Source organism: Alternaria atra (genome assembly GCF_907166805.1).
Source record: "Alternaria atra isolate CS162 genome assembly, contig: 21, whole genome shotgun sequence".
Classification (NCBI taxonomy): domain Eukaryota; kingdom Fungi; phylum Ascomycota; class Dothideomycetes; order Pleosporales; family Pleosporaceae; genus Alternaria; species Alternaria atra.
Genome location: NW_025091319.1, coordinates 5,773,184 through 5,798,552, shown reverse-complemented (window position 1 = coordinate 5,798,552; position 25,369 = coordinate 5,773,184). Strand labels below are relative to the sequence as shown.

At 52.2% G+C, this 25,369-nt stretch overlaps 11 protein-coding genes across 11 annotated transcripts; 7 read left to right on the top strand and 4 right to left on the bottom strand.

Moving 5' to 3' along the window:
- Window positions 1-199: 199 nt before the first annotated feature.
- ALTATR162_LOCUS2353 (uncharacterized protein) lies at window positions 200-780 on the bottom strand (the record flags this gene model as incomplete). The annotated part of the gene is made up of 2 exons (XM_043309957.1): window positions 200-556; window positions 604-780. The coding sequence occupies 2 exons, from the start codon at window positions 778-780 to the stop codon at window positions 200-202; spliced, it is 534 nt and encodes a 177-aa protein (XP_043165892.1).
- Window positions 781-1,219: 439 nt separating this feature from the next.
- ALTATR162_LOCUS2352 (uncharacterized protein) lies at window positions 1,220-2,809 on the top strand (the record flags this gene model as incomplete). Its single annotated transcript, XM_043309956.1, has 1 exon — window positions 1,220-2,809. One exon carries the CDS (start codon window positions 1,220-1,222, stop codon window positions 2,807-2,809), a length of 1,590 nt encoding a protein of 529 aa, XP_043165891.1.
- Window positions 2,810-3,498: 689 nt separating this feature from the next.
- On the top strand, window positions 3,499-5,355 carry ALTATR162_LOCUS2351 (uncharacterized protein; the record flags this gene model as incomplete). The annotated part of the gene is made up of 1 exon (XM_043309955.1): window positions 3,499-5,355. The coding sequence occupies one exon, from the start codon at window positions 3,499-3,501 to the stop codon at window positions 5,353-5,355; it is 1,857 nt and encodes a 618-aa protein (XP_043165890.1).
- Window positions 5,356-5,984: 629 nt separating this feature from the next.
- Window positions 5,985-7,948, top strand: ALTATR162_LOCUS2350 (uncharacterized protein; the record flags this gene model as incomplete). Its single annotated transcript, XM_043309954.1, has 2 exons — window positions 5,985-6,193; window positions 6,256-7,948. 2 exons carry the CDS (start codon window positions 5,985-5,987, stop codon window positions 7,946-7,948), a joined length of 1,902 nt encoding a protein of 633 aa, XP_043165889.1.
- Window positions 7,949-8,436: 488 nt separating this feature from the next.
- Window positions 8,437-8,841, top strand: ALTATR162_LOCUS2349 (uncharacterized protein; the record flags this gene model as incomplete). Its single annotated transcript, XM_043309953.1, has 1 exon — window positions 8,437-8,841. One exon carries the CDS (start codon window positions 8,437-8,439, stop codon window positions 8,839-8,841), a length of 405 nt encoding a protein of 134 aa, XP_043165888.1.
- Window positions 8,842-8,868: 27 nt separating this feature from the next.
- ALTATR162_LOCUS2348 (uncharacterized protein) lies at window positions 8,869-9,384 on the top strand (the record flags this gene model as incomplete). Its single annotated transcript, XM_043309952.1, has 1 exon — window positions 8,869-9,384. The coding sequence occupies one exon, from the start codon at window positions 8,869-8,871 to the stop codon at window positions 9,382-9,384; it is 516 nt and encodes a 171-aa protein (XP_043165887.1).
- A 151-nt stretch (window positions 9,385-9,535) lies between these two features.
- Window positions 9,536-10,131, bottom strand: ALTATR162_LOCUS2347 (uncharacterized protein; the record flags this gene model as incomplete). Its single annotated transcript, XM_043309951.1, has 2 exons — window positions 9,536-9,952; window positions 10,024-10,131. The coding sequence occupies 2 exons, from the start codon at window positions 10,129-10,131 to the stop codon at window positions 9,536-9,538; spliced, it is 525 nt and encodes a 174-aa protein (XP_043165886.1).
- Window positions 10,132-10,686: 555 nt separating this feature from the next.
- ALTATR162_LOCUS2346 (uncharacterized protein) lies at window positions 10,687-12,941 on the bottom strand (the record flags this gene model as incomplete). The annotated part of the gene is made up of 3 exons (XM_043309950.1): window positions 10,687-11,034; window positions 11,082-12,684; window positions 12,739-12,941. The coding sequence occupies 3 exons, from the start codon at window positions 12,939-12,941 to the stop codon at window positions 10,687-10,689; spliced, it is 2,154 nt and encodes a 717-aa protein (XP_043165885.1).
- A 324-nt stretch (window positions 12,942-13,265) lies between these two features.
- On the top strand, window positions 13,266-14,093 carry ALTATR162_LOCUS2345 (uncharacterized protein; the record flags this gene model as incomplete). The annotated part of the gene is made up of 3 exons (XM_043309949.1): window positions 13,266-13,801; window positions 13,855-13,959; window positions 14,009-14,093. The coding sequence occupies 3 exons, from the start codon at window positions 13,266-13,268 to the stop codon at window positions 14,091-14,093; spliced, it is 726 nt and encodes a 241-aa protein (XP_043165884.1).
- Window positions 14,094-14,226: 133 nt separating this feature from the next.
- ALTATR162_LOCUS2344 (uncharacterized protein) lies at window positions 14,227-14,550 on the bottom strand (the record flags this gene model as incomplete). Its single annotated transcript, XM_043309948.1, has 1 exon — window positions 14,227-14,550. One exon carries the CDS (start codon window positions 14,548-14,550, stop codon window positions 14,227-14,229), a length of 324 nt encoding a protein of 107 aa, XP_043165883.1.
- Window positions 14,551-18,988: 4,438 nt separating this feature from the next.
- ALTATR162_LOCUS2343 (uncharacterized protein) lies at window positions 18,989-22,031 on the top strand (the record flags this gene model as incomplete). Its single annotated transcript, XM_043309947.1, has 4 exons — window positions 18,989-19,598; window positions 19,648-20,370; window positions 20,435-21,478; window positions 21,529-22,031. 4 exons carry the CDS (start codon window positions 18,989-18,991, stop codon window positions 22,029-22,031), a joined length of 2,880 nt encoding a protein of 959 aa, XP_043165882.1.
- Between the last annotated feature and the right edge of the window lie 3,338 nt (window positions 22,032-25,369).

Sequence of the window (25,369 nt, the reverse complement as noted above, 5' to 3'; positions counted from 1 at the left end):
TTGCAGAGGCTCGACGTTGCGCAATTCCATAAGCTGCTCCCAGGGCCGTGCCCCGTTTGCGTCATTGAACTCTTCTTTGTTGCTAGCTAGAATCCTCGTCCTTCAGAGGGCGTCCTTACCCCAGATCGCCTTTCCGTCTATATGGGTCGTCTCCTATTGGTGACAGTTGCCAGTTCATCGCCGATAACTGCCACCCGCATCATTGTCCGCATCTCTGCTTGAAAGCCTCCAATTTGACCTCCTTATTCGCAGGACTGATGTACCTGAGCTTTACATCTCCCACCGCTTCATTGACGACTTCATCTTCAGAAGTGAACAGGAACTTCTGGTGCTCAATCGGGTCCAAGACGACATTGTCTACGTTTTGCACTTGCATCTCAAACACCAGCTTAAGCCATGTTGTTGTCGGTCGACCAGCCTTCCCATCCACAAAGGTAAATTGCGTGACTTTCTTCAGTATGCGAATTGTGTCAAGACCGGCTTCCTCTTTCAATTCTCGAGCAGCAGCATGCAGGATTGTCTCGTCAGTATCGTCGACTTTACCGCCTGGTATCTCCTATATCGTGTTAGTTCTGGACACTAGTGGCTTCCTCATTGACTCACCCAGAAATTTGGGAACGCTCTTTCCTCCGCTGCACGCTGCACTAGCAATAGTTTCCCTTTATCGTTGAATACAACTGAACCTGTGACCAAGCAGTCATATTCGGGGTGTTGGCGAAGATAGGCTGCTTCAGACACTGCAAATTCTTGCAAAGAATCGGGATAGTGAAGAGTGTTCATGACAATGATGAATCTGGCGTTGAGATAGAAGAGCCAAGGGTGCCACTCGACTTCTGAAGTCTGTCAAGGCAGCTATATACGCTGCAATCGTCGCTGCCTTGAGTACGACCACCCCAAAATATCTGCTTCTGATAGGTCCAGAATACCACTAACTCGAGAGCGCTCACGGAAGCATGGCAAAAAAACACATCTCGCTCTTTCCAGGAGGACTGCTACCATCTGGGCTGACCCATGAGATGATGCACCACGTGAGCCAAGAGTTCGCGCGTCTAGATCGGCGCTAGGTAGTGAATTCCATCCAGTGCGTCACAACATCGACGCGCCTCATCCCCATTGCTCTCGCACGGTCGCCGCCCACTTCATCCCAATCGCGACCACACTCATTCGTCTGCGCTCAACCCCTAGCATCCCAAGATATTCACATTGCCCACTCGCGATAATGCCTCGTCCACCACGCTCAAAAGTCGCGTCGCGCGTCGCGAAACCCACCAACCCGAAAGCTGCCCCCGCGGCCAAGCAGCCAGCGAAACCCATCCCGGCGCAAACCAAAAAGCTTAGCAAAGCAACCAACAGCTTCAGCGAAGACAGCGAAGGCCTCGTCACAAAATCTAGGACAACGCGTTCGAGTAGGAAAATGCCATGGGAGAAGACACCGGAAGTCCATGACGAGGCAGAGCTCACCATGACTGGTGCGCTACCGGCTGAAGAAGACATACCCGCATCAGCGGTGAAGGCCCGTACTCCTGCATCAAACGCATCAAAGCGGACGCGGGCCACGAGGAGCAGTGCAAGGAAGTCTGCTGCGCATTCATCACCTCTGGCTGCAGCGGCTCAAGCAAACGAAGAATCGCAGATGGAGGAAGATAGCGGCTATGGCGATCTGACATTCTCGTCTCTTGGTTCCGACTCCCCAGCCCACGGCACACGCCCACCATCAGCCATCAAGGTTGGCGCAACACCCGCACACGAAAGATCAATACTGGCCTTGAGCAATTTCAGGCGAAGACCCCGGCAGCCAAGCTTGCTGCGCCAGGTGCAACAGACTACCGATGTAGAGGACAACGACCAAGACGACCTAGACAACACCGACAACTTTGACTTTGACGACTTCCTTCCGCACGCTGAGTCAACACCCCTTAACGTGCGGAAACAGGCACCAGAAGAGGAGATACGGAATGATAGCGGCACTCAGGTCTCAAGCTCCGGTTCTCGTGGCACGAAGCGCAAGTTCTCGTCTATAGTCCAGGTGCCGCGCTCGTCACCACCGGCGAGTCCACAGTCTGGTGGGGATGTCGAGTCTGAGCAGCCACCTTCCCCAAGCCTACCAGAAGTAGTGCCATCACGCGAGCAAGTCGTCGAGCAAACACAAGAGGATGAAGAGCCTATGAGCGAAACACTTGCGCCTCCCATGTCTAGTAGCCCGATACGCGAAGTCTCAAAGCCGCCTCAATCACCAGTGCAAACGCGCCTACGCCGAAGAGGTCGGCAAGCTAAGACGCCTGTTATGGATGAGGACTCGGAAGGCGAGGAAACAGAGACACCTGCGAGGGCCAAGCAGAGGGCCAAGAAGAAGGTAGAGCAAACTATATCCACTGCGCAACTCAAAGGTCTGCTACCGCGTCGACGCAATCGCCTGCGGGATCGGGACGAATTTGACATCGAGTCTTCTGATGATGTCGAGCTGGTGGACTCGGATCAAGATGAGTTACAGATGCCAGCGCGTCGCGTTCGCCAGAGGCAGGGGACTGGAAAGACAGCATCACCGAAGGCAACAAAAAAGGCAGCTCGCGCAAATAAGAGCGCACCCGCTAAAGCAGCACACAAGTCGGGCAGAACATACAGTCGCAGAATCTCTTCGGACAAGGAAAACGAAACTGCGGGTCAGAACGAAGCAGACACTACTGAAGTGTCCGCAATTGAGCATTCAGAGAAGCTGGCTGCTATCAGAAAGAAATTTGAGGAAGTGGACGCTTTTGAACTAGAGTTTGAAGAGGTGGATGTGACGACCAGCTCAAGTCCATTCCGATGACGGACGGGCCAGTGGAAGTGAAGATTCGTTCTGTTCTACAGCGTGTATTTGCTGCTTTTCGTTATCTCGATTGTGACGACTGATGATATATCCGCGCGTTATACACGCATATGGCGTTTGTTTACTTGTGGCTACACAATTTGCAGTTGGCAGGTGTCCAGCAGAAATTCTCTAATGATGCAACAAAATGCGTAGTCTGTAATTCAAAGCGTGAAATAGTAGCCGGTTCTTCAAAGAATTATCGAATGACCGAGTAAGCTCAAAGCTATTTCCAAGACCCTAAGCTAGCCGTTATCTGTCCTTATCGTCACGCAGCGGTTTGAACAGCCACGGGAGGGGCGGTGAACGTTGAGGAGCATGCACTACTTACGTACACAATCCATATTAATCTATCGTGAGACTTCTTTATGGTGCCTAGGTGACTTGGCATTGCATGTTCTGACGGTTCGGCGGCACAGTGCACGGCCTTGTTTGAACGAAGGGGGAGTACTCGGGGTTACGTAGCTTCCTTCCCCAGCTATTGAACCCTCACGATAATCGAGCATCCATTATCTCCATTGCGCCTCCGCCCTCGATCCTGACGTTCACACAATGTTGCCGTAACCTCATGTCATGCGGCTTCCCGACCACTCCAATCACTTGGCTTATGCAGCACCACCTTTACCCACTCCGCCTGGCGTCCGCATGCCATGAACCCCTCCAATGGCTCCTCGTTGTCCACGTCCAAGAGCAACTCGACACTGCGCCCGCGAACACGAAGACTCATCTCAGTAGAAGATGACATCTATGCAACGGATGGGAGTGACAGTGGACCAAGTAGGGCCACGTCAAGATTAGGCTCGCGGAACACATCTCCTACCCCGAATGTACGTACAGGCGGCGCTTCCTCCTCGCGTCTCAACGTCACTTCTGCTCCGTCATCGTCCTTTCAGAGATCTTCCGGCACATGGACCCCGAAATCGCCCTCGCAAACACTCTCCGGACTATGGGGAAACTCGTTGGCGGCTATCCAGGGCATTGCCGCTACCGTGCTGGCTAGTGACGGTACCACAGGTGACTCTGGAAGCACTCGCAGACGGAAACCGGGTCATGGGCGGCGTACGTCTACGAGCGCACCACCGCCGAAACAATGGGGTCCCGCAGGAGCAGGCTCGCATGTTGGGGCTGGAACACACGAAGAAAGAGAGGCCATGGTCAGAGCAATGAAGCGGAAAGATCTGTTAACTGCCGGCGAGCATCTGGTGCCGGACTCCGTTGGCCGTATAAAGCGCAGGAACTCGGATGAACGACTCAGCACTTCCGCGCCTCCCAGCGAGAATGACGACCGAGATGCGCTCGTATACATTCACCACGTTCGGCCGCAAGACACGCTGGCTGGGCTTAGCATCAAATACAACTGCGAGCAAGCTGTATTACGAAAAGCTAATCGTATGTGGCCGAACGACAGCATACAGATCAAGAAGCAGGTAGTGCTGCCAGTAGATGCTTGTGGCGTAAAGGGAAGGCCAGTCCAAGGCCCGGATGCTCTCCCTGCCGAAGATCTGCTACTAGGAGAGTATGGCGATGGTTCGAGTAGCAAAGTTCCAGCTTCAGATACTCAAGGTCTTCCCAATGGCTGGACCACGCCGAAAAAGAAAGACCAAGAGACCAACTCCGTCCCCTCCTCTGATGCAGAAACGCCATGGAAACATGATTCATGGGTGCTCCTTCCTAATGACAAACAGCCCACACAAATCGGCCGCATGCCACGTAGAGCACTCGGCTTCTTCCCACCCGCTCGGCGGAAGTCCCTCGCATACTCTGATGCATCAACACCTCGGGCATCCGTCGACCTTCCACGCTCCTCCACATCCACGAATCCACATACCAGCTCTCCCTCGCAATCCGTTCGACCGCGTGCGTCAAGCAATTTGTCATCCGCCTCAGCCCACAGCCGCCAAAGAAGTACATCAGGCAAGGCATGGGGTCTGCACGGCCCAGGAGGTGTCGGTACAATGGGCAGAAACGTGCGAAGCCCTGGGCCTGCACAGGATGGTCTGAACAAGAAGTTTGGTCAGTACCTGCCCAACATGGCGCCCCCACCAGGTCAGGAATACTTCACACCATGGGCGCCAGGCCTGCTGGACGCAGGTGCCGGGACGTCGAGTCAGTTTGGCGGATCAGGTGCTGTCACACCACTCAGTGGTAGTGGCTTGGATTTCCAAGAACTCGGAGGCGCCATAGAAGGCTGGGTAAGAAAAGTTGGTACACAAGCACAGAAGCTTTTGAATGAGCCAGGTACACCTGGGCAAGGGAAACGCAGTGCCGTGCCCGTGCTAGGAGCTGTCGGTGGCGACCTAAGCGATCTCATAGAGCTCCAAGATGATGCTTTTGAGATTGGAGATGATGAAAGGGACAGGGGCAGATCGAGGGCAGAGGAAACGCTTGCTTCGACGAGTGAGCGCTCAGTATCCAGATCAACTCAACAATATCAGTCAGCTCGACCAGATATCAACCTCGTTTTGAGAGACAGGACGAGAAAAGGGGAGGGTAGCAAGAAGGATTAGATAGCATGATTGGAACAGGTGTCAATGGTGTTAATAGCTCCATACATGCATAGTATGGTAGCTTGCTTTGGGTATCGAAGCGTTTGGGCATATTTTGGCATCTGCAATACATTATTTACATCCATAACCACCACATCTCCAGATCTTGGTGGCTTCTTCTTCACGCGCAGTTTTGATCCTGCAAGGTTGGTCGCAAAAACACATGCGGAAAAACTACAACAAAGTTCCTCATCGAATCGCCGAAGGCCGTGCGCCTCCACATCAGTATTGGGCTAAACGATAGACGCAGGTGGTTACCCTTGGCACCGCCGCTGCCTAGGTATTGTGCGAGTCGTTTCTTCTATCTATCTAAATTGCGGGTGCGAAATCCCTAGATGTCCGCCAAAAGTGCATTAGGCAGGTCATCTGCTTTGCTGCGGCATAGATCGGCATATGAGTCTACTCCACTCCGACGATATCTCACCACACGATCACCTGCAACGTTTCTCGCTCAGAACGCCCGTCTTTCGCAACTACCAGCTCTGAGTGGGAGACAAAACATTTGCCAAGCTACAAAGATAGATCAGACCCTCACGCCACCAGCTACAAGAGCAGCAACGTTCGCCACGATGCATCGCTCCCCCGCCGCGATGGTCACAAAGCCAATGGCGGATCCAAATATTGAGATCCGCACTCCAAGAGACCCGAACACCTTGTCCAACTACCACAACTTTGTGACTAGACATACGAGTGTTGACTTCGATATCGACTTTCAAAAGAAGCGGTTATTTGGGAGTGTAGTGTTGACGTTGGAGTGTTTGACGGATGAGGAGGTCAAAGAAGTTGTATTGGATAGCAGGTACGTATGCAAAATATACAGAGGAGGCAGATTTTATTGAACAGCTTACTGACTGGATACAGCTTCCTTGACATCTCTGTTGTAGAAGTCGAAGGGAAGAGCGTCAAGTTCAACGTTGGCGATCGCGTAGAACCCTATGGAAGTCCTCTTACCATTACTCTTCCATCTAAGGTTCCTAAGGGAAAGACTGTCAATGTGGAGATCAAGGTCGCTACTACTGACAAGTGTACTGCACTTCAGTGGATGACGCCCGCTCAAACTTCTAACAAGAAGCATCCGTACATGTTCTCGCAATGCCAGGCTATTCATGCACGGTCTGTCTTCCCTTGCCAGGATACTCCGGATGTTAAATCCACTTTCAGCTTCGCTCTACGCTCGCCACTACCGGTTCTTGCCTCGGGTCTGCCTACTGGAGCTAGTGACTATCTACCTGCGAAGAAGGACGGCGAGAGTGGCACTATGAAGTACACGTTTGAACAAAAGGTCCCAATGACAGTCTACCTTTTCGCTGTTGCGAGTGGAGATCTAGCTTGTGCCAGCATTGGCCCACGCAGCACTGTATGGTCTGGTCCCGAAGAGCTCCTCGCATGCAAAGATGAGCTTGACGGCGAGATCGAGCCTTTCATGAAGGCACTCGAATCCATTGTCTCACCCGCCTACCAATGGGGACAATACAACGTACTCATTCTACCTCCTTCCTTCCCATACGGCGGTATGGAGAACCCAGTCTGGACCTACGCCACTCCCTCCATCATCTCTGGTGACAAGCAAAACGTCGACGTCATCGCACATGAGCTGTCGCATTCATGGTCCGGTAACCTTGTCAGCGCAGCAAGCTGGGAGCATTTCTGGCTGAACGAAGGATGGACCACATATTTGGAACGTAGGATTGCTGCCGCCATCCACGGAGAGGCACATCGCCATTTCTCCGCTATCATCGGTTGGAAAGCTCTAGAGCAAAGTATCGAGAACTACGGCGCGGATCACCCCTACACGAAGCTGGTTCTCGACCTCAAGGGTCAGGACCCAGATGACGCGTTCTCTTCCATTCCTTATGAGAAAGGCTTCCATGCACTTTATCAGTTCGAACTGCTTCTCGGAAAGAAGAAGTGGGATTCCTTCATCCCACACTACTTTGATACATTCAAGTTCAAATCTGTCGACTCCTACGACTTCAAGAGCTGCCTGATAGAGTTCTTCGAGAAGGACGCTGAGAGCAAGCAAAAGTTGGACAACTTCGACTGGGATAAACTCTTCTACGCACCCGGGTATCCTGTCAAGCCGGACTTTGACCAGACTATGGTGAAGAGCTGCTATGAGCTCGCGGACAAGTGGCAAGCTCTGGTCTCCTCTGACTCAGGCAGCTTCAAGCCCCAAGCCTCTGACATTGAAGGTTGGGTATCTAACCAATCGGTTGTCTTCCTTGAGAAACTTCAATCATTTGCTTCGAAGTTCTCAGCTGACCACGTGCATTTGCTTGGCGCAACATATGGCTACAACGACACCCAGAACATCGAAGTACTGTCGCGCTACCTGAGTATTGGACTCATGGCTAAGGCGCAAGCGACTTATGAGCCGGCAGCGACTCTGCTAGGCAAGATTGGTCGCATGAAGTTTGTGCGACCCATGTTTAGGTTGCTAAACGAGGCGGATCGCGATTTGGCTGTCAAGACGTTTGAGAAGAACAAGGATTTCTACCATCCGATCTGTAGGCAGATGGTTGAGAAGGATTTGTTTGGAGAGGAGAAGAAATAGATGTTGACGGAAAGAATAGAAAAGTTGAAGAAAACACAGGGATGTAAAGATAGCTAGGTAGCCAAAAGTCTCACCAGAGCATCAAGCAGGTACCAGCTAAGTATTGTGAATGTGACGTAATCCGTTGGTCAATCTTGGCATGCAAACAAGTTCTTGAATGTTTTAGGACGGGCAAATTCACTACCATCACACGCAGTACTCGGAACAACCACCGAGACACAAACTTCGGCCTCACATCCCCGAGATCGGTATACCTCGTCCTGTCGCCATCTCGCATCGAGACCACAAGCCTGACAGTTCTACCCCACCGGTATACCGCATTCGGCACTCCCGATCCCCGCATCCCGCTTTCCCAGCTTTCCACTTCCTCCACGGGTCGTCTGTTTAACCCCTCATTCAACCGAAAGCGCCACCTAGACACCTTGCCCTTGCATATCATTGCCCCCGAAATCATATAAAAGCCTTTTCCCCTACGCCACCCGCCCAAAATGGCCCCTCCCAAGCGCGCCCTGTTCTCTCTAAACCTCGACACTGACGCCGACCACGTGTACCAGAAAGTTGAAGACCACAACAAAGACGGTGTAGACAGGGTCAAAGTTCTTGAAAGCAAAGGACCGACACACGGACATACGGATTTGAGTTACGTGACGAGGCCATTTGAGAACACTGTTAATCGAGCGGTCAACGAGGTTATTGAAGGGAGTGGAAGAAAAGTAAAGTCTGCGGAAGGAGAGATATCGTATTCGACGACGAGAAGTGAGAGACGAAGTGGTGGCTCGTCGAGAAGAAACCAAGAGACCGACGATCAAGACCGGGACAAAAGTCGACTAAACGTCGTCAGTAAAACGAAGAGACGGAATATCGAGAGGAAATACGATACGTCAGAACTTTGAGATCTCTCTTCCCCCACAAAGGCAAACATGTCAGACCAACAACCCCTCCGCATAGCCATAGGTTGTGACGACGCCGGCGTCTCCTACAAAAAAGCCATTATTAAGGACTTGGAATCAGACTCCCGCATCGCCTCCGTAACCGATGTGGGCGTCCCTGAAAACAGTGACAAGACAGCCTACCCACACATCGCCGTCGACGCCGCCAAAATGGTTGCAGAAGGCAAAGCAGATCGTGCCGTACTCATCTGCGGCACTGGTCTCGGTGTCGCCATCTCCGCGAACAAGGTCCCTGGAATCAGAGCTGTGACCGCACATGATTCTTTCTCGGTGGAACGCGCGATCTTGTCGAACGATGCGCAGGTGCTTTGTATGGGCGAGAGGGTTGTGGGGATTGAACTTGCGAGGAGGTTAGTAAAGGAGTGGGTTGGGTATCGGTTCGATAAGGGAAGTGCTAGTGCGAAGAAGGTGGAGGCTATCATGGAGTATGAGAGAGAAAATTACAAGGGGTTGGTTGAGGATCAGGCGAAGGCTAAGGGGTGTTGAGAGTGGAGGATGTAGTCTTGCAAGGTTTTGATAGGAAAAAAAACTTGGGTAGAAGTGCCGTGGCCGTTGCTACATATTGCAGGAAGGATATCATGGTTAGATCTCTCGGCCAGCCCTAAACTTTGACATGTTCGTATTTCAATCTTCACATTCAATGATCCGACGTACCAAACTCCCAAACATCCTTCTCATACCCTTCCGTCAAATCCTTGTCCTGCCCATACTTCTCCTGCCACATCGTGAAACCCCCCTTGAGCACATAAACCTTCTGTTTCTTAACCTGCGTACCGCTCGGTCCCTCTCCCTCACCCTCCTTCTCCACCGCCTCACTCTGCTCCTTAACTTCGCCCTTCGACTCCGTGCTAGAAGCAGGATCCAACCTTTCCTTCTCCCTCAGATACCGTAACGCCGCACTCGGCCCACGTTGCTGTGATAACGCGCAGTGAAAGATGACGACTTCCTTATCTTGTAGTGTGCGTATGAGCTCGGGGGTTTTGTAGTCGAGTTGTGAGGAGGGAACCCAGGTTGAGCCTTTGATGTGACCGCCAATGTGATCACTGTCCCTTACCTAGATGGGTGGATGTGGTTAGTCTCGGGTTTCCAAGGTAGGTTTGTATATGAGAGAGGGCTTTTTCTTACGTCGACGACGGCGGTGTTTGGGGGAAGTGCAGACCCTGAAGATTTGAAGTCGCTAGCGAGAGATTCACGGGTTATGAACTCTAGATCCGAGAGGGATATAGTCGACATCGTGCGGGCCGTAGTATGAGGTATTGAGCGAGTGAAGAAGGTATGTGCGTGGGCCGCGCAAGAATTGCAGGGGCGCGGTTTTGCTGCGCGTAAGAACTTGAAGAAATGCAGTTTGAAGCTTGTAAGGTCGTGAGCGGTTCTCTTTGAGGTAGTCTAGAGGGTACGGTACGTGTACCCGAGTTATAGGGTGTAGAATGAGTGAAAGTAGTTTGGAGGGGTGGTGGGGTAACGCGTGGGGAGCTACGTCGCGTAGACACGTGCATGCTCCACCCAATGGGCAACTGCAAGTGACATACGATGGCATATGCTCTAACCCTGATGTGGTGCTGTGTAGCACGTCAAAAGCTCGGAAATGTCGTGATATCGCCAGGGCGTACGCAGGCAGATATTTCAGGTGTTGGGATAAGAGACATGCTAATAACAACAAGTCGTATTGGTACACGGTGCAGAATGAATAACCGTCATCGCTCACACCCATGCAGTCAAAGCTATGATACACGCCGAAGCGAACGCCAAACCCCCCGCAAGAGTCATCCTATAATCTTATCGCAAAGCTCAATCATGCTTCGCGCCTCCAAAGTTGCCATTACCCATACCACCTAGTAACCCGTCCTTTTCTCCCAGTTGGAAGTACGCGCCGGTACTTCCAAACTGTCTCCTTCGCCTGCTGTTACCAAACAACGTCGCGGCAGTAAAGAAGCCAACAAACATGCCAAGGGAGATGAAAGGGTGTTTGTTGACGAAATGACGAATCGATAGCCACATGCCAGCAATGCGACCAGTGGTAGACTTGGCGGCGATCTTAGGAGGGTTGGAGGTGACCATCTTGATGGTTTCTAGGATTGCAGCGCGAGAGAGACGAATAGGCTCACCAGATACAGTGCTGTCCCAATAACGGCGGTTCTACATATGTTAACGAGCTTCATGTATGATAGATCTTGGTGACTTACGTCTTCATCATTGATGATGACGCTCTCGCCGTCTTTGACATCCACACCGTAGGTAGTCCGGATCCAGCGTTCCCAGAAAATACCGTCGACCCACGCGAAACCGACTTGAGTACGCGGGATATCGTCCATATTGATGCGGATATTCTTAGCATCTCTGAGTGCTCGCTCGTTGTCCTTGTCTTCGGCTTCTTCGATGCGGAGTTGCTTAGCATCGCGAAGTTCCTGTCGCTCAAGCTGGAAAGCAGTCTCCTGCTTGTCAATCCATTCGAGCGCGGCGCTCTTCAACTCGCGCTTAGAGAGGATGAATTCGTCGGAACGGTCGCGGTTCAGTATTCCCAGAACAACAAACTTACCTTCCATGATCTCGCGAGCGTTGGAAGCAGTCATCTCAGGGACGATGGGCAGCCAGACAGACTTCATCCAGGTAAGAACCTTCTTGACATCGCGCATCTCGAAGGGTGTCCTAGGTGGATAGTATGTAGGCTTTCCGTCTCTCGATACCATCAGTCGTGGCCATGTTGAGATCTTGAAGCGGTCGAACAACTCCTTGTCGTTTGTCTTGACCAACTTTGCTCGACCGACAAGGCTGAGAGGAAGTCGCTCCAGCGCCTGGAAATCCTCCGAGGTGGTCGCGTGATCGTAAAAGTAGGTAAAGATCACCTCCTCAGTCTCTTCCATCTTCTTGAACTCTTCAGCATTTACGTCACGTACACCAGCACCAACCGCTGACGCCTTCTCCGCATAGTCCAACAAATCACCAAGCCCACGCAGACCACTGTACTCGATGCGCTCGCCGCCCTGGAAGAAGAGCATGGTAGGGTAACCTCGAACATGGGCTTCCTTGCACAACTTCTTCTCCACGTCGCAGTTGACCTCTCCAATATTGAGCTTTCCCTTCATCTGGCGCGCAAGGTTTGCCCAAGTTGGTGCAAGAGCCTGGCAGTGGTGGCACCATGGCGCGTAGAACTTAACGAACCAGGGGTCGCGTGTGTTTGCAACAAGCTTCTCGAATTTCTCGGCGGTGAGGGGCTCGACGGTGCCAGATGGATTCGCGTTCGAGGTGGGTTCGACCTTTGCGGAGGCGGCCTTTGTCGCTTTCGTAAGAGAGGGTGTGGCGGATGGGCTTAGGTTGGTGGCTGGGCTCGCAGCGTTCTTGTCTTTAGACTCTTCTTTCTTCTCTTCTTTAGCAGCTTCCTCTGTGTTTGGGCCAGTCTCTACAGATGTTGCGCCAGCCTTTGGTAGCTTTGGGCCGCCCTCCTTGCGCGTACCGGGTCGGAGAGTCTCCAAGAGCCTCTCTACCCAGGTGCTCATACCCTTCATATCCTTGGAGCCCGTCTCTCTTTCTGACTCCTTTCCGTCCTGAAAGTAGACCATTGTGGGGTAGCTTTGAATGTTGTGCTTCTTGCAGACGTCGGCGTAGGCGATACAGTCAACCTTGGCGAACTTGAAGTCATAGTATCGAGTAAATGAGTTGAGGGAGTCGCCTTCGGGCTCGTCTTTGGATAGGAAGGGTTTCGAGGTGTAGTAGAATTCGTAGGTGGTTTGGTAGGTGGGCTTGAAGTGCATGCAATGGCTGCAGTATGGGGAGAAGAACTCGACTATCCTGTTCAAAGGTTAGCATTTTCTTCTTCTTGGATATTCATGTCTCTCTTCATACCAGTTCCCTTTGCCGATCTCGGTGTCGATTGTGTTCGGTCCAAGTTCTATCATGGACGGCACTGTCTCGCCATTGAACGTTGTGTCTGGCGTCTTTTCGTCCCAGTCATCCTTCTTAGCGGTCGCCTGGGCGGCTGGTGTTTCTGCCGCAAATGTGGAAGCAAACGTCGCCAGCGACAGAAGGGGATATAGTATAGAGCGCATCGCGGCGGCGGAGGTGGTGGGCTGCTCGTGTGAGGCAGCGGTCCTCTAGCGAGGAAACAGGGTCGGTGTAATATAACAAGCGAATGCGAGTTGTGGGTGCTATAGAGATTATAAAAGAAGCTGGGTATCACAAGGCGTGGCGAGGGGTCGTCGCGCGCGAGTGAGGGCAATCGTGTCTCCAAGGCGCATTGTCCCTGAAGGCTTACTAGCCAGGGATCGCCGCTCCGGCTGCATATCGCTTGGCGGGCGCATCTTCGTCCTGACGGCATCACCACTGTGAAGCACCAATTGCGCCCCAACCCCACACCCGACACTCCCGCCAACATGAGGGCAGCTGCACGTCTCCTCGCCAGCGTCAAGCCCGGCCAGTTCCTCGAGGCCGGCACCCCCACCGGTCTCACAGGTCTTCTCACCCACCCGTCGCCGCGCTCTGCACTGCTCTACCACTACCACTCAACCCTCGACAAGCTCAAGAAGATTCCCGAATCCTCTGTATACCGCCAATCCACTGAGGCCCTTACCAAGCACCGCCTAGCCGTCATCGAGCAGTCTAAGCCAGCGGGATGGGACGAGTGGCAGCAAAAGATCGCGCTGCAAGTTAGCGAGGACCCGACCAGATACCAGGTCATCGACACATCAGCCGGCCAGACTATTGTATTTCCAAACCAGGCCGAGGTTGACGAGCGGTCAAAGGCAGCCGAATGGGATGGCGAGGCCATGGAGACCTTCCCCGAGGGCATTCGGTCTTCGAAAGAGCGATTGCCCCATGCCAAGAAGATGAAGGGCGACGTCAACTACACACCTGAGCGGGCAGTCAACAACACCAAGTTTGATCCTGAGCCACAATACACTGCCGAAGCGTACGTCAGATTTGAGCTGTGATTTGTGGCGAAAATATAACTAACTTGTACAGTATCTCGGATCTTGAGAGCAGACTCGGCGCGGGTTTGATTGAGGAGGTTATTCAGGTCGCTGAGGGCGAGCACAAGCTCGTAGACGTCATGACCGAATCCAAGGTGTAAGTAAATATGCCTTTCTAGTGCTGGGCTACAGCTAACACACTACAGTTGGGAGCCACTCGAGGAGCCGGCGCCAGAAGGCCAATGGAGCTACTTCGAGCGCATGACACACACAAAGACCCAAAAGCCATAGAGCAACGTCGCTCACGAAACTGTGCAGATAGTAGAAGAAGAAGCATTATATTTTTGCAGATGAACCTCCCTACCATCCATTTACCGTATACATACATGCACATATGCTTTCCACCAGTGACATGCCTATCAAATCAAGCTCCCTCCCCTTCCTTCTTCTCCTTCAAAGCCTCCGTCCTCAACTGATTCCGTTTGACCAAAATTCTCAACGTGTTCTGCTTCTCGATATCCGCCATTTGCTCCCAATTTGAGATTCGTGATAGTGTGCCGTCTTTATTGACTACCAGGGGGCCCAGATGATCCAGTTTTACAGCTTGACCACCAACATTGACTTGGGTGACATCGTCTTCCGCTGTGGGTTCTGGGAGGGGTAGTGGAGTCTTGCTGGTTTCTGATGACTCTTGGTGTTGGGAGTTCTGTGGAGTTGGCTGGTTGGCGGACTTGGTGGAGTCTGACATGGCGCGTGTTGACGGGTGGATATGGTGGGGGGTGCGAGTGTTGAGTATCCGACGAGTTGTTGGATATGTAGTGGAGCGGGTGCGCAAGGCTTGTGATACTGCTCTAGTTGCTTTCATGGGTTTGTTTAAAGAATGCAGTATGGGTTTGCGGATAGGCTTATTAGTATTGTGGCAGTCTGTTGCGATGTTCGAAGAAACTTCCACATTTTTGATTCTAGAAAGCTCTATCATAACATACAAAAAATCATATCTTACGCCCCATCACACTCTTGTGAGCCAAAGTACCCCAGAAAGAACGGTATCAGGCAGCAGTATTCTACATTACTTGAAGCATCGTTGCGCATGTCGCACATCTGTAGTTGTGCTTTTTACAAGATTCTAGCATGCCCGGGCAGGAAGAACTCTAAACGGGAGATCGTGCAACACTACGACCACCACATGCAGTGGCAGTTCGTTGCTGCCGCTGCAGGGAAAGGGCAAAAGAAGTCCATCCCGTTCAGTGTATATATAGCACATATCGCAATGAAGTACTATGGCAAAAGTAGGGGGGTGTTACTAGTTGAGCTGGTGAGGTCACCAAGCTGTGCAAAAACTCCGACGTCAAAGTTGATACCTTCAACGGATAGCAATCGCCTTCTCTATAGCTCACAAGCATCATATGATAATGAGAGCGGTAAACCATTACTACATAGTACTAGGCGTCATGCTGCCTAGAGATTGAGTTCTTACAGCCCTGTCGGAGGAAGCGCAACCCAGCATATGCGTCTCCGCAATTATTTCCAACTTTCCAATATGAGATATATATTCAAGACAAAGTATACCATTACACCTCATCCCATATTCCTTCTTGGTTGGTATCTTTCTACGTGCCGAGATGCGATGTTATAGTACTCCCCGAGTAAGGCAGGCACAAGCTCCAGCATACGATGGCTCATAATACCTACTTTATCAACCGAGTTTGTTGGCACGTCCCAAGCTCCAACACTACCTGCAAGATTGGCTCTCTCCAGCTAAATTACACGAATCGCCCCGTGGACGGTAATAATGACAGCAAGAGACGGAATCGATGTCAAAGCGCGTACCGCATTGTACCGCCGTTCGTGCAAGGTCGCACCAACGAGGAAAAGCATATCTACAAGGACAGCATAGCTATGGAGCCTACCAGACACACCACGATGGTCTTACTATCGTGTATCAGCTGAAAGCATCGCCTTGCTGCGTACCAAACCTCGCTTTGCTCCTTTAGCACTGCCTTCGCAACGAGTCGCAGGCACCTCGAAGCCAAGCCAAGCCCCTCGATGCATCGGAACTGCACATCCGCCTGCGCCAGTCGGGGGACAATACCAAATTCGTCCGGTCAAAGACCCCCCGTCCATGACTTGGTCGATACGCTATCTCGACGTCGGAGGCCTGTTCCATCGCCTCACCGGTCTTTCTCCCGGCGGCGTGACCTCACAAGACAGGAGGTTGAAACTCATCCAGTGCATGATGATCAAGCCACGACGCGCCTGGCGGGTCAGAGCCTGCTGCACGACATAGACATCCCGCCTGTATGTCGCTGGTCTTGCCGTCTTGGGAATCACTGCAGCGCGTCAAGCGGACAGCCCACTTTGATGCCCACCTTCGGGTATCATCCACACCCAGATTCGGGAGCGCAACCGCAAGTGGGACTGGAGCTTATTCCAACTTCCACGATGCACAGCGTATTAGCAGTGCGAGTATTTCATGAGCATTGCACGTACAGAGCGCGCAGTTGCGGCCACCTAGCACGCCTAGCGGTGTCCGTCGGAACCCTGAGATCGATTGCGCGCACGGTGCTGCATCGGCGGCCTGGCGCAAGCTGCAAGAACTGCTGGCATGCCGGGACTTCTGTTACACAAGAATGATGTGGGATAGTGTACAACACGTGGGGGTTGGGTTCATCTGGATCTAACGGCACTCTGGCAAGCCACGGCGGCCATCTAACTTTCAACTACAACTATCGCGCAATCAGTCTTTGTGACAGCATGCCGCTTGCCGAGGAAAAATTTCTCTTCCACCATTTCGCCCTGCCGTCGTCGTCAAGCCTCGGCAATTTCTTCCGCAAAAGGTTGCGTTGTACTTTGCCAAGCATGCAACATAAAGATCGGATGCTCTTAAGCGATAACCACGGGCGGGCTTTTGTGCACACCAAACTCTCGACAATCTGTTGCGCGTTCAAGAAGAGGCAGATGGGTGCAGAATATGCACGGCAGCACAAGAGTGGACTAGGCCAGATGCCAGGACAATTATGAATGAACTGAGCTGGCAAGCATTGGATGCGTGTCACCTCTGGTGCTAATCGAGTCAGCACCAGCATCCGGAATGCCGCTTTGAGTGTCAGTCACCGTCAACTACGAGGCCGGGCGGCATCGTGATAAAGGACGCTAACGGCGTCACAAGTCGCTATACGTAAGCTGACTGGACGAGAGGTATTCAACAAGATTCGCCTTAGGGCGATCGCGGCCAACAAGTCGCGCATTGCAGTCGTATCTAGAGCTGCAGCATGTGTTGTTTCGATTTGAATGCCCCGACGCCTTGACCTTCCAGTGCATCCTTCTCGAAGACCTGTTTCAAGACGTGTGGTTTCATTTGAGGGTCGCACAACCGAAGGATCTTGCGAGCCGAAGATTTAGCGGACGCCGTTGCAATCTGCCGTCAAGGGATCCTGGCTGCAGGCTAGTCCGCTTCCGGTCAGTCATACGTCACGCTCACGAAACTTTTCACCTCAGGCTCGGCGGGTGCCAAATACCTCTGCCCCAGCGCTCCCGCAGGCGCCCGCATCACTCGAGATATGGCGAGCAGAGGGTTGCGACAATGGGAAACGCTCGACGAGCAGTGCAGAGACATCCCATGGAGCTCACCGGACGCGCCTGGTTTCATGGACGGATATAACACCCCAGCAAGCCACAGCCGCCAACGCGACATGAAGCTCGGCCTTTGTCGGGTCGATGCTCGGATGAGTTGCTTGCTTGCGCTCCTGGCTCGCTGGCCTTACCGATCCGGTGGCTCTGACAAGTCACTCAGACTAAGGGCGCGCCGACGGTACGTACGAGCAACTGGTACGTACCATGGGAACTTGTAGGGTCTGCAAAGTGATCTTTGAAACAGCCAAAGGCGTGGCGGGCAATGGTAGTATGTAGTATGAGGCTCTTGCTCTTATCGGTTACTAGGCAGTGGCGTGGGTGAAACCCTTGGGGCCATGGTACTGAACGAGGTCGGGACAAGGTCGGGAGACGGATGCGAGGGCTATGATACGCTTCCATACACCCTTCGGAGGTACGCACGATTCAAGGGCCCGGCCAGCGCGTAGGCTGGGATTCTAAGGCATCTGTGCATGTGCATGCAATTGGACACTTGCCCGCTAGTACACGAACGGCTGTCGTCATTGGTAATAGTTTTTTCCAACGGGCGGTGCATACGCGCTCCAATGCCGTGCACACAGTAGGATTATCACGTATGCGAAAAGTCATCAGAGTTCGTGATCACGTGTAGCGTCGGAAATAGGGTAGTCGGGGTCTCGAGATGGTCCTGCATCTCTCCCACTGTCTTCACCTACTACTTCCGCCCTAATTCTGTAACGTCGCTGCACAGGCATCCCGACGCGTTTGCCGCGACAAGACCTTGTTCAGAAATCTCTTGCGCCTCCGCCGCCTCCCCTGCCTCCTCGTAGCATCACCCACCCACATTATTCTTTTCAAGCCATATCTGCTCACTATCAACGTCCGGCAAGCTCCGGCATTCAGCAGCGCGGAAACAAAACAGGAATTACGTGGTGCGGAAAGCGGAAGTTCTCTCAGCACTCGCATATTTTTTTCGCCGACCGCTATCTCTACCCCGAGCCACCTTCTCCCCTCCCCCAAAGCTCCCCAACAGACCTCACTCCTGTCGTGGGTCTACCGTACCTGTCTCGTGCTTACAGCTCTCCACTTGGTCTATCCGCAATCAATCGGCTGAGGCTGAAGGGTGTGTGGGCCGCCGATCTGCAGCAGGTCCCTTGTCCCTTCGCGTGAATTGCCGCGCAAGCCAGGCAAACCACCGCCGCAACTTTCTTGCTAGTCCAGCTACGAGAAATCCATCGTTACCGGTCAACTCTCCCAATTCCACACCGTTGCCCCTCTTACCCATCATCTCCCAAACTCACCCACAGCGGGCTCCTCAATTCCACTCATCCGTGGAGTACCCGCCGACGCGTATCGACTGGCCATCTCAGTCCCCCACACGGCTCCACCTGTAAAGCTTCTTCGTGGCCCATCGTTCCTCCATCCCGACCGTCCGTCAAACGGTTCTCGTGGTGTGCTTAGCCAGCCTTGCAGACGTTACTCCGCTCTAAGCTCCGTCGAATGGTCCTTTCACGATCAACAATTGGTCGCGCCTTCCCCATCACTTCACTCACCCTCGACCCACCAACAACCTCATCATGGACTCTACAGACCGCTTCCGCCAACCTGGCCTGAGTAATTACCCATCAATAGGCCAACAGCAGTACAATGGTTCCCAGAACCAGCTGCCCACGCTGCCGCCTCTACAGGCTGGCGGCCAGTACACGCCCTTGTACGGCCACAATAGCAACCCTCACACGCCCCAGCCGCCGCACACGCCTGTGACCTCTGCTGCCAATGGCAGTTCCACCATGCCTCCGCTGCAGCACCCGCCGCTGCGACCCCTTCAACCCACGCCGAGTTCGTACCTGCCTATGTCTTCGGCCTATTCGCAGGCGCCTATGCTGTCCACAGCATCTGCGCATACCAACGGCCACCAGCTAGGCGGCCCTCCTGGCATGGGGGGATTGGGACACGCGTCCATGTACGCCCACCCTCCCGTGCTTCCCAACCAGGAGCCAGAACCTGTTCACGTTGTCGGTCAGCAAGGTCGTCGCGGAGTTTTGCCCACTCATCCCGGTAGGCCTGCGCCCGCTGCAGGCAAGACTCCCACCACTGCTACTAAGAACGCCGAGGGCAAGTACGAGTGCCCTCACTGCAACAAGACGTACCTGCACTTGAAGCATCTCAAGCGCCATCTGCTGCGACGTAAGTCTGTCCCCCATCCAATCAAGCTCCCCTTCTAAACATTCCACAGACACCGGCGAGCGACCTTACCAATGCCATCTTTGCAAGGACACCTTCAGCAGAAGTGATATCCTCAAGCGTCACTTCCAAAAGTGCTCGATACGAAGGGGCAACCCAACCGGCGCGAACCACCTCCAGCACGCGCAACAACATCTGCAGAAGAACCGGCAGCCCAGCGGCGCAGACCAGAACTCGTACCTCAACCACATTGGTGCTAATTCCATGTCTTACGCCGATGCTGGAGGTTACACTATGGGCCTGCCACAAATGCCTGCGATGGGCGGTAATGGCTTCAATGACAGCCTACCTTCGCTTACCAACCACCACCAGACTATGTCCGCGCGCACATCTCGCTCCAATAGCTTGATGCGCCCCAGCAGCGGAGTAGAGGACAGCGCGCATCGTAGGAGCATGTCGGCGATGGACTTCGCCAACAACAGGATGAACTTTAACGACTACCGACCGGAAGGCGTTCCCAATGGCTACGCGCAACAACAGCAACAGCAGCCCCAGCCCACATCCAACGGATCCGACCCAAACTCCCACTACAACTATGATCATGCCGCTACAAATGGTTCGATGGCACAGAATGGCATGACCGTTAAGAGCGAGGCCGCCGACCCTGCTTCGTACGGAGGAGTCTCGACCCTGCCCAACGTGGATGGCATGACCAACGGCCAGGATGGCTCACTGTGGCGGAACGGAACGTTCAACGGCGATATGAATAATTCCAGTACGGCAGGTGGCCCAACCTTTCAAAAATCGGCCCAGTTCTGACCGGAACTTTTAGACCTCAGATGATACACCACATGATACTTTGTTTGGATTGTACTCGCATGTTCCGGGTTTGGCCGACTCTTCCCCGATGCTTGACAACTGGTTTATTGGCCAATCCACGTCTGATCCTCTGCACGCCCTGGCACGGTCGCTTTTGAACTTTTGCTTTCCGAATGCGTCTCTACTTTCCAATCAACACTCAGACGAGGCGCATGTCCACGAAAGACTGAAAAATATCTTGACTGGAGACAACGTAAAGGAATTCCTACACCAATACAGACACTATCAATCACACTGGCCCTTGATACACGTTGCAACATTTGATCCGTTTTCCGCCAACCATGGGCTTGTTCTGGCGATGTGTTGTGTTGGTGCTGTGTATTCTGACCGAATGCGTCCTTCGGATGTTCGATGGCTGATGGATCGTGTTCGTGAGAGCATGCTGAAGTCGAGTCACGTTTACGAACTGGCGCTGGCGCACCAGATGGCTGATCTGAATCACGAGCTGACTGCGACTACCGAGGAGATACAAGCACTGGTTCTTTTACACTCTCAGTTCCTGTGGCACGGTTCTCAACAACAACGCCAGCAAGTGCGCGATGAGGTCCATAACGTGGCCAACGTTACACGCTGCGCGGCATTATTCCAACCTCTTTCTCCTGACAACCCAAACGCGAGCGCGTTACATCAACCAGGACCAGTAACAGGCGCCGAGGTCGATTCATGGAACTGGAATGCTTGGATTGAAAATGAAAAACGGACTCGATTGGCGGCATACATCTACCTTATTGACGCCTCCTCCACCATATTTTTCAACACCCAGCCCAGATTCGACGCCAAAAGTATCATGGTACCTTTGCCTGCCGATGACGCAGCTTGGGAAGCGAAGACATCGGAAGAGTGTGCCAGTGCTTTGGGGCTGAGAGGATCATCGGCGCAGATGAGCAATGAATCGGGGAGCAGACGCGCAAAGCAACTAGCGATGTGCGAGGCATTATGTGTATTAAATGGAGCCTGCCCAGGTCAGTTTCCTGAACGGGCTACTAATGTCTTTGGAAAGTTCAGTAAGTATCTCCTATCTGCGGTCGACAATAGCGTTCTAACATCGTTTTAGTACTCATTCACGCGATTCATGCCCAAATCTACAACATACAGCATCAACTACTTCAGCGAGTGTGTTCGAGCGGTACAAGCACGCCTCAATCCCAAGGCGACAGTCCAGCCACACCACCAAACGGGGTAAACGAACAAATTCAAAACACGCTTCGTTCGACGGTGGGCGCGCTTCAACTATGGAAGACATGCTGGGACAAGGATCTCGCCATTCAATTCCCACAGAATCAGCGTCGCCGTGGATTCTGCCGAGACGGCATTCACTTTTACTTCCTAGCTCAGGCTTTCCTACGGCAGTCTCGACCAGAAAACTGGGCCGCACCTCCCGATGTCCGATGTCGACATGTGTTCAATCTTCTGAAACAGATTAGGCATTATGTTGCATCAGACTCCGCACAGAAAGGCATCGAGATCGGTGACATGGTTGCTATCGCCGACGACTACGCTATTGCCGACTTGACACTTAACATGAAACGTCTTTTCACGCCCCTCGACGAGCTCTGAGCGCCATCGCTATCGTTCATCCTAATCCCATTACCAGAAGCGGTCATCAAGCATCACTCTCCACAGAAATCCAAACGCAGTACCCATGCCACAGTACAGCTCCACAACAAAGTATCAACAGTATATCATCGAGGTCTATATCATCCACAGATCATCAAAATCACTAGAGTCACAAAATTTTCGCAGTTTTACCCAGCAGAGGCCAAACTCAGCTGGGCTATGCATTCTCATCGGAGTTCCCGGAGCCAACCTTGCGGCCAACTGGCATGTAAGGCGTTACGACCACATATGGCGGCAATTACGATTTCCTTTCCTATCATCGAAAAAAGCATTAGACACATCAACTCGCCAGATGCAGGCGGCAACACAGAGCAGAGTTTCATGGGACCATCGGCTGGATTCCCTCTTGGGAGCGCAGCGCAGATTAGACTGTGCGGGTCATATTTGGCTTCAGTGTATATGTTAACTTGTTTCTTGAACCTGCCAGGTTCATTGCGTCATTCACTGCATTTCAAGGTGTTATCGTTTAAAGGAGAAAGCATAGATTAGAGATCGGGTGTGTGTACCTTACGGGACTTGTGTGTGCCTAGAGCCTGCCCGTAAGGGATCAAAAAAAGTCGTCAATGAAATACGTTTGCTCCAACGCCGGATAGTGCCTGTATCATGCATCGATGTGACTGGAAAAGTGGATATATCCCCAACTGACATGCTGACCTAGTGTCGTTGGTACCCACCGAACTACTCATACCCACTCCCTTCTGTCTGTCATGTCAACATGGGTCGGCCCTTCTTGCACACGTGCGTCGGAATGTACTCCGGAGGGAGCCAGAGAAGTTCATACGCCTTACAGGCATAATCCAGTTAGTTACGTTGGGACCTCATGAGACGGGGACACCTCACTCGCCGCCCAGCTACTCTTCTTAATGTACTACCAGCATGATGGTCCGGTAATACGCAAAATGCCCGGCGCATTAACATCTACTTACTGGCACACTTTATTCTTTGATCGCTCGTTAAGCAGATCATCGTGCGCTACAAGAGCATGTCGCTCACCTGCTGATGCGTACTGACGTAGAGGAATAGCCGAGCAGTTTGCCTACTCCGCATTGACGATGAATACATGGAGAGCCGGCACACACAAATCGACTATGTTGTCCACGACTCTGTAGTGTATACCCTGACTCGAACAGGCGTATTTGTACATTCTGCCCGTGTTGAACACCTACGTGGTGTAACATATCCAATGAGAGGCGTGAGATAAGGGTCACGTGGACTTGCGCCTATCGGTTTTGCCATGTAAGTTGCAGCTTGGTGCGTTCTTCAACTACCAGCCTGCTTTTCTATTCACAACATCTTCTCCACTTCTACTTCTTCCTGGTACTCCACAGGCTCAGTAAACTTACGAGTCCTCACCAATTCACGGCAGCGCGGGGTCCAGACAACGCAAATCCGGTTCTCTTTTGTAATACGCCTCTTTCGCTGTTAGACACTACATCCCCTGGGCAGTTGAGACGTATCTTGTAATGAAGTACGAACACGAGGGATGCGAAAATGATCACACCACGTCCGGCAAGGATGCCACGTTTTGTGGACAATGCGTAGACCAACGAAACTCCATACTCGGGACAGTACGAGGCGGAGGTCATTGTCTATTTTGACAATAGCATACAGAAATTGAGAGTTTTGGCGTGCGGAGTATGTGGAATAATTGGAACACCGATATATGAGGAAGAATCAGGAGGGGACCTAAAACTTGGCGAGCCTTTCTTCCGGTGGTCTCGAGAGGACTTCGGCTCTGGGGGGTTTGGATATCGATTCGAAAGTCAACCTCATTTGACGTTTTTGCCCAGCTTGAAACTGGCCATTGGAGTCGGCAGCTCTGTTGAGTCGTATTCCTCAGTATTCGATCTCGATTTGGTCAGAGGCTGGATCCGTCGTTGTGCGGGATCCCATATATTTTGTACTTTGGGGGAACAGCGATGATGGCGCGATCTCAGAGTCATTGATTGTTTCCAGAAGATCGTTATTCCAGCGCCGGAGGAATGCCACGTAGTGGCATTGTCTTACGTATGGGGCGAAGCCGGCAATACAATGCTGCGAGAGACCTCCGAACTGCCAGCTGTGCTATCTGCTACACTAGAAGATAGAATCACCGTCACCTGGCATCTTGGTTATCAATAACTTTGGGTGGACCAATACGTGTGTTTTATTCTATTCTATTCTTATTCAATCATTGCTCTTCAGCTGATCATCGCTTTAGTGTGTACAGCAAAACGAGTACAACGATAGGCATATTCAGGTTCAGCAGATGGACGTCATATATGCTTCAGCTCAAATCACTCTCATTGCAACGGCTGGCGAGGATTGCGCGTATGGTTTACCCGGTGTAGGACGGAAACGAAACTTATTTGACCTAGTCGTTACCATCGATTCCATAACCTTAACCCTTGAACCAAATCTGGTATGGGTACATATTGCAGATTCCAAGTGGTCGACTCGTGCATGGCGAGTACTATGTTAGATTTGGCAGAAGGTTGTACCTCAGAACCTAACGCTGCAGTGCTAGGACCCTTCAAGAAGGATATCTCACCAGCAGAAGACTTTATTTCACGGACTACGAGATGCTATTCACCTGCAATGAGTTGACAGGGTGAGACAACAACACGCCTGACTTTGACCCAGAGATAGAGTGTCTCGAACACACTGTGCCTCAATTGACTGACTATAGATTGGACAGGAGAACAAGCCTGCTCAAAATCTATTCACAACGCAGCCTCAGCTTCTATTCTGATGCTTTAAACGCTATAATATATATTCTGAAGTCTTTTCGCACCGGGATCAAGCCGATAGGTAGCATCTAGGGTGTTCCATCCAGGGACTGTTCACGCTCGGATGAAGAGGCTGACCTTCGTTTGTGCCTTCATTGGGGAAGATAGTCATCAAGCACTAAACGGCGTCACGGCTTCCCAACTTGATCACTTGCGTGGGAAAGAGCCGATATAAGATTCAGTCGAACCCAGTATCCATTGATGGTGACGAGCATGTCGGCACTCTGGGAATGATGTGACCGTCAATATAGCACTGCAAAAGATTCGGAAGTATCACGAGACCTTCAGCTGACAGCGTATATCGTTCGATTGCCCGTAGAGGGCAGGGGAAATGACCGGTGGTGTTGTTCATTTCTCGTTCTTCTCTTTGAGTACTGGAAACATCCATGTTCGGATGATGTATGGTATGAATGGTAGGAGTGAACGGAAGAGGGGTGAGAGTCCAGAATCCCGGTGCTGCTTTGAGTACATGTGTTAGATGGATGATAGAGGATTATATGCGATACCTGA